The sequence below is a fragment of the Montipora foliosa genome, chromosome 5, assembly GCF_036669935.1.
Source record: "Montipora foliosa isolate CH-2021 chromosome 5, ASM3666993v2, whole genome shotgun sequence".
Lineage (NCBI taxonomy): Eukaryota > Metazoa > Cnidaria > Anthozoa > Scleractinia > Acroporidae > Montipora > Montipora foliosa.
In genome coordinates this window covers 9,707,525-9,715,024 of record NC_090873.1, presented here as the reverse complement: position 1 = coordinate 9,715,024, position 7,500 = coordinate 9,707,525, and the positions used below count along the sequence as shown (strand labels likewise).

The 7,500-nt window shown below is 38.3% G+C and overlaps 1 protein-coding gene across 2 annotated transcripts in view; it reads left to right on the top strand.

Moving 5' to 3' along the window:
* Positions 1–7,500, top strand: part of LOC138003582 (uncharacterized) — a 75,697-nt gene that overhangs the window by 65,412 nt on the left and 2,785 nt on the right. For both annotated transcript variants that reach the window (XM_068849708.1, XM_068849707.1), the window contains 3 exons: positions 144–288; positions 905–956; positions 7,088–7,213. In XM_068849708.1, the coding sequence (XP_068705809.1) occupies positions 144–288; positions 905–956; positions 7,088–7,213 (323 nt within the window). The remainder of the gene's footprint in view (positions 1–143; positions 289–904; positions 957–7,087; positions 7,214–7,500) is intronic.

Here is a 7,500-nt window from a genome sequence, read left to right as displayed (position 1 = left end):
TACTAACTTTCCATATGAAATGTAAGTTTCCTCGAGAGCATACCTTTTAAATGCCACAAGAGTAGACAAAATTACCAATGCGTGAAAGAGTGTTGTTTTACTAGTTTTTGAACCATTAAGACTGGCGCTTCATCTCCTTTCAGATTTCAAAACCCCTTTTGTCACAAGAGTCTCCTAGTTCGCGTCGTGGAGGAAGGAGATATGACCATTTCATTTTACAGTAGCCCAGAAGAAGATGAAGATAACATGTTGTGTGTACTGGAGATCGTATTGCCTCCTAAAAGTGATGTAAGTGATGTCAAAATTCTCTTTCAAGTGAAGGAAAGAAGAAAACCCTTTACCCTGCTTCCAAAACAGTAAAATAAGATATTTACATTTCCACCTGTACATGTAGGAGGTACTTTTACAATAGTTTTAAGTAAACTTGAAGGAGGCAACATGGCTCAGTGGTTAGGGAACTGGCGCATGGTTGGGGTTCAAATCCGAAGGTTGTCCAATACAGTTACTTTAAGAGATTCATGTTACTTAATGTGGGCGTCACAAAGTGACCCTATAACCATGACGTCAACCAGAACCCTAACCGAAGTCCAAACTTTCGGGCCCGAAAAGCCATTTGTGAAACTGTCAACCGCTTGTTTTGGAAAGTCAATCTTTTAACATGTTTTCAAGGTAACGAAAAGCAAAATGACTATGAAGTTTGACGACAAATCCCCTCCGTTCTTGACACCCGAAATGGCTCGTAAACTTTCGGGTCCTTCGAGAAACGGACTCCTGGACACTATTTGTTCTTTTCATTGTCCTTGTTGATTCGAATTGAATCCTTTTTGGTGGCCAGACGAGCACCCAGAGCCCAACTTTGCCTAAGGGACAATTTTACTGAACGTATTTTAAATTGTCTTGTCAGAAAACACCTGTGGAGTCCGATGGTTTGCGTTTGCGTGATACCACATTTGATGGTAAGTATGGTATCCTCACTGCATGCAAAGGAGTGTTAAACAAGCTTATATATCACATACGGGGCAAATTTACTGAAGGTTGATTGGCTGAGATGGAGGGCATTTTTCCTTAATCACGAGGGCACTTTTGGTAATCAAGAGAGCATGATTACTTGATCGTGACTGTTTGAGAGTTGCTTATTCAGAACAAGCGAAGTTACAAGAAAATCTTCCTGATTAAACTACATTTTAAGCGTCATTTCTGGTGACAGCAACGATTTATTGAATAGACCTTTTCGGCTTGTACATTTTGTTTTCCCAATACAGATCATGTGATAATACTCAGGAGGCTTGGTCCTTTGTTTTGTTCATTAAAAAGAGTGCATGCAGGCATATTCATGCTTGCATGCCCTCATTTTAATGAACAAAACAAAAGACCAAACCTCCTGAGTATTATCACATGATCTGCATTGGGAAAACAAAATGTGCAAGCCGAAAAGGTCTATTGAACGGGCTTCCCTCAATAATTTTGCCCTTTATGTGATAAACATGTAATCGCAATGTGCCCTTTGTGCAATTAAGGATTAATTTCACTTGTATTTTCAAAGTTTTCCAAATTGCCCTCTTCGCTTCGAGACTCGGGAAATTTTGTGAAGACTTTGAAAATACGCGTTAAATTATCCTTTAATTGCCTTCGGCCCCATGCGATTACATATAAAAATTTACGATGATCACCTGGAATCAAAATCCAAAATGGGTTTAAGAGCAGCAAAGGACAGTTTTCTAGCGGAACTTTCGAAGTTGCTTCAGGAACACAAGGAAAAGTGCTTTGAAAAAATCGTTTGTACGCTAGGAGAAGGTGGCGAGGGTCTGAAATGAATTATGTACAGTTGCATGTCCGCGTACGATGTCTTGGAAACCTTTGGTAATTTCACTTGTTATTTGCATGTTAAGTGGGGGTTATTACAATGTAACGAAATCCCTGCCGCATGTACAGCTCTAGGGAGTTTAAAACCTCCACTTCCACAAAAAATAACTTTAAATCATAGGAAATTACCTTGCTAGTCAAATCAGTCTATGATTTTTTCAAAAAAAGTCGTGTCCTCAACTAGATGCTCAGAGAGTGTAAGCTGGGTTGCCTTTGTTACGTGTTTGTCCTCCTCAAATTTTCGTACTCATTCCCAAACGTACTAACAAACTATAGTCCTGAAACGAAACACTATCTATTTTTAAAATAGCTTCTTCTTTGTGAATAACTGTTCCATAAATTAAATTTGGTCAAGAACGTAAACATTTCGACACCTAAATGCGCAGTTGATAAGCTTAAAGAAATATTGTTGGCTTCCCAAATTAACTTCATTTTACACCAGATGTCTAAACAGCAAGAATTTCTGTCATCGTTTTGAAAACTGCTCCCGTATCAAATTTCAACCCAATTAGTCACATCTTTACCTGAAGACTGTGCAGAGTTGAGTGCAAATGATTATAAATAGCCAGACAACAGAGATCGAACTTGAATGAACACAGATACATTCATGGTGTTTGATTCCTTCAATGAGTTTGTTAAACCCATATCCAACCAGACAAAGTTATTACAGAATTTGCCATTTGGTTTCAAGGTTGTACATAACATGGCAGTTGGTAAAATATTTAAAAAGCAGGTCACTGCTCGACCGCCGATCAAAAGATGCAATTGTTGTCGAAGTCCATTATTCGTCACTTTGAAGATTCCAGGTGTTTATTTTTCAACGCCTGTCTTGTTATTGAATTGACGCTCCATTCTTGAGCTCCATAAGAGTATATTTTGTTTAAAAGATCCACTAAAACGACATTTGCGTTACATCGACTTCGATGCCATTTGCAGGTTAATTGAATATTCTACTGTGACCACCGGATAAAATCTACGCACTTCTACTACCACCTAAAATTTACCAAAGACAATACTTAGCAGGGGAGTGACATGAAAGACCCTATTGCGCAACTTTTCCCATTTCCGACACAGGAAAAGAAAGGTTTGTCTGGAAGCGAAACACTTCTTATTTTTGTTTCATTTCCTTAGAAATGAAACGAAACGAATCTCTTTTGACTTTAGGGTGAACTATTTACACAGCGAGGAAGAGTGGCCAATCAAAAAAGAGTTTGTAATTGAAACTCAAACATCTATGTGATGCAAAACAAACTTGTGAATACGTGAACCTGAAGTATCGCAAATCATAATGCTGTCAACACAAAAGCGAAGAAAATGGATCATAAATAGGAATTTTTGACTATCTGAATGATTTTGGGTTAGATTAAAGCGATCTATTGTTGAACAATCCAAAGTTATGTCTCTTCGTGTTAGTGAGTAATGTAAACAGTCTTCGCACTAGTAAGTAGTAGTAATAAATTGGGTTCACCAGGAACCAGTTATCGTAAAGCTAGTAACTGCCGGGCAGGGGTATTATTGAAAACGCCGAATGGTTAGCGTTCAATGTTTAAAATGGTTAGCTATTAGATATTGATGTGTGCAGTTTTTACCATCAAATGCCGATTTTATAACGTGCAGCTTTCTGCAAAATACCCCTCTCGGTAACTGCCACGGTTCTTATGTAACACACGCAATAGAAGATTCAGGGAAAATAGGTATTTGTAGACTTTATTATTCAATGTATTGTGGAAGTAATCAAGTATCTGTCCTCCTCTTTAATGGTTAAGATTCCTTGACACACTCTGCATCAAGCTTCTTGTCGTTAAGAGAGTTATAGTTTCAATAGACGAAGTGAAATCAATATGAAAGACCAAGTAACCCACTCTACAATATTTATCTTTTGTCCTGCCCTTACCATTCGGGAAACGAAACACTATTTCTTTTCGAAATGGTTTCTTGTTGATATAGCTTCTTGTTTGTAAATAATTGTTGCTTAAATTAAATTTGATCAATAACGTAGAAATTCACCTTTAAAGAAATATTGTTGGCTTCCCAAATAAACTGCATTTTACACTAGAATGACTAAACAAATATTTTCTAACGTGCGAAACTATGGTTACCTATTAATCATTTGCAAATGGCTAAAAACTCTTGTCATCTTTATGAAAACAACTCGCATATCAAATATCAACCCACATATACAAATTAACAAGCAAAATATTTGCTATCAGAGGAAAGGAAAAAACTTTCCATTTCATTCTGTGCGTTCAAAAAAGCAACACACTCCGTTTCAAAAACCATACGCAACCAGTTTTCGGGATCAACACCCTTTACTGAAGAATCATTTCCTTGAATAATAAAGCAGAAAATGGCCTGGTCAACAAGCTTTCTTTCAAGTAATTCTTCACTAACAATAAATATTCAAAATCACAAGTGTTTTTTCGGCTGAAGACTGTGCAGAGTTGAGTACAAATAAATAAAATTATAAATAGCTAGACAACAGAGATCCGAGTTAAGTAAACACAGATCCACTCAAGGTGTTCTATTCATTCTCTGAGTTTGTTAAACCCGTATCCAACCAGAAAAATTTACCAGAAACTTCAATGCCATTTGGTTTCAGTGTGGTACATAACATGACAGTTAATAAAATATTAGAAATATAGGGCAGTCGTATTCGAAGTCCGTTATTCGTCGCTTTTGAGATTCTCACCGCTTGTTTTGTTTATCGAATTGACGTTCCATATGGCAACCGAGTAAAATGTTTGAAAACCTATATTATATTTTAAAAAGATATTTATTACAGGACTTCGAGACAAACTCAAACATCGACTGTTACAAATGATGTTTTGAAAAAGGTGGAAACGGCACCATCAGCGTCAAACCCGTTGTCAAAACGACCATCGAACCTATCATCTAATGATGAAGTCCCTGTTGTTGCACAAGAGGTGATGCTATCGTCTCTGACCAGCTTGGATGAACAGAAGGGTCAAATATATACATATTACACATGCCAGAATAACAACTATCCACTTCCTGGCAGATCCATCAGGTCAGGTGGTGCGTTCAACAAAGATCCTACAGCCTCGGGTCGCACTCATAAATTTCAGCTTGGGTGGTTGTTCCAATGATCTGATGTCTATGAGCCTTCTCTTGGAGTTTGGTGGCTGACATTCCAAGAGAATTTCGGGATGTTTTGTTTGCTGTGCAGACTTATTGACTCATTTACAAAAACAGATAAGGAGTACACGTGGAACAGCAAACCATGTGTGAGAATGATCACTCAGGCCATTCAGCTGCGTAGCAATAGTGACTTGCACCGTTCTGCTATTCTTGGGTTTCACTCAAGTGATCAACAAAAGAAATAGTTCGCATACTAATAGGGTTCAATAGACTTTATTCACGGTTGGCCGCCATGTTGGATTTGCTATTATCATTCAAATTAGCTACACACTTCTGTGGGGGCAAACAACACAAGTTCGAGAAGTTGTAACGAACATCTTAGCCACACAGATGATTTTTTCACGTTCATTGAATGTTTATCACCTAAGTAGTAAAATAGAATGATTACACAAGTTACTTCAATGTTGTTTTAGTGAAAAATGAGAAGATAACGAAGTAGAAAGTCAAAATGTCAAAGGCAATCAAAAGATATAAAATTATGATAAAAGGAAATTAATTCTAAATTCTAAAATGTACTTTTAACAGTGTTCTTTCAATATTTCGACGAGCCAATCTTTGCCCCCAGCATAACACATGGGTAATTTGCATGACAATTTGAAAACCAACGTGGCGGCTGTCGTGAATAATACCTATTTTCCGGAAGATTGGATCGGAACACCAACATGGCCGCCGTTTCACTGTGTGAGGACACCAACATGGCGGCCGTGACGTCATGTGAAATCCAAGAATTGAACAAGACCACCTCAAGCAAATGTCTCCTTTCTAAAAAAAGCTTAAAGTAAGGAAGAAATGTGAAAATGAAGTATTAAACAAGGTTTTCATGTCCATCTAGTGGTTGGCATAAGAAGAGATTGCTAACACAAAGCTCTTATCCCTTTTAAATTTGACGTAACACGCAGGCTCACGACCTCCAGCATTTCACATATGCTGGAGAAGGTGCGCTTCGAGAAATGTTTCTCATTCTCTTGTTGACAGTGAAGTTGAAGCGTTTGTCCCATTTGTTAAGTATGTCCATGAGGGGAAAAGTAAGACAGAGTTTTTACATATTGAGCACTTGCAGAATCTCTTGAAGGCATCCTGGAGAAACGTTCTCCTGACATTTCGTAAATTAAGTCTTTTGTTTCTGATGGGGCCGCTCAAATGCTTGGGGTACGTAATGGAAATGGTCGCGCACCTCCGAGAGAAAGTCCCTGGCCTCATTAATATCCACTTCATTTATCACCGGTTGGCATTGGCATGTGTCGACGCTTGGAAAGAACTGGCATACTTGCAGACGCTGGAAAGTGGTCCGTAGACCACGAAACAGATCTGTATGGAAACCAGAGGCAAAAGTATAATCGTGTCCTAGTTATTCATTTATATATATGTATATTTATATAATTCCTACTTTTCTACTTTTCTTCCAAAGCAATTGTCGATCGCACTTTAACAATCCAAGATTACTACTAGTTCTAAAGATTAAATCTCAATTCCAAGTTTGTAATGAGCTGGGACAATACTGAGGTTTCGAAGTACTTATTGAGGCGCATATGTCAGTGTTGCCACCTATTGCCAATCAGGGCCTTAAGCCTGGTTTTCACTATAGACGTAAGCATTGACCGAATGCATAAATGGCGGCCAAAAATGTGTTCTTTTGTTTATGTGCTAATGAGACTCACTAGCCTCGCTCTCAAGCAATATTTCTTTTGTATTTTGTCCATACAAACGAGGCTAGTGAGGCTAATTAGCACATAAACAAAAGAATATTTTTTGGCCACCATTTATGCATTCGGTCTATAAGCACGAGAAGCATACGAAAAACTCAGTAGCTTGTAGTTTATTAGAGCCTTTTGTTCGAACAATAGACACTAATTAACAACAAGTAAATGCGCCTGCGTGTGCTGCTTGTGCTTATGCTTGCGTCGCTAGTGAAAACTAGGCCTTATTCCATTTGTTAGCATATTTGAGACAAACGTTTTGTAACTGAAACATATCTTTTCTTTTAGACACTCTTTAACAGTGGCCAAAGAAACATAAACGAATCACACAAAAGATTTTGCCTAATTAGTCTATCTGTTTACTTCAGAAAATGAAACTCTGGCAGCAAAGCGGTTGAAGGTCTCACCCGGCTGTGGGAATTTGGAAAACAATTCCAGTCCACATCCAGAGGTCTCTACAAGGCCATGCACAGCAAGCTCGCCGGAAATTACAGGTAATGTGGGCAAAGTATGCTAAAAATAAATTGGAACGAGTGGTTTCAGAGTAAGAACAGAGAATGAAAGGATCACTTTTTTGTGCTCGCGTTGTCATCAAAACCTCACATTTCACGTCGTTGGTGCGGAGTACAGAACGAATGCGTGCCAAAATGCGTGCCGCACGTGCAACATGATTATTTTTCCTCTTTTAACCAATGGTGTTGTTTTGTGGCCTTCTCGTTTTCGACCGCGTCCTAGATTTTCAAGTCCCTTATAACGTCAGAAAGTGTTTATTCATGAATCC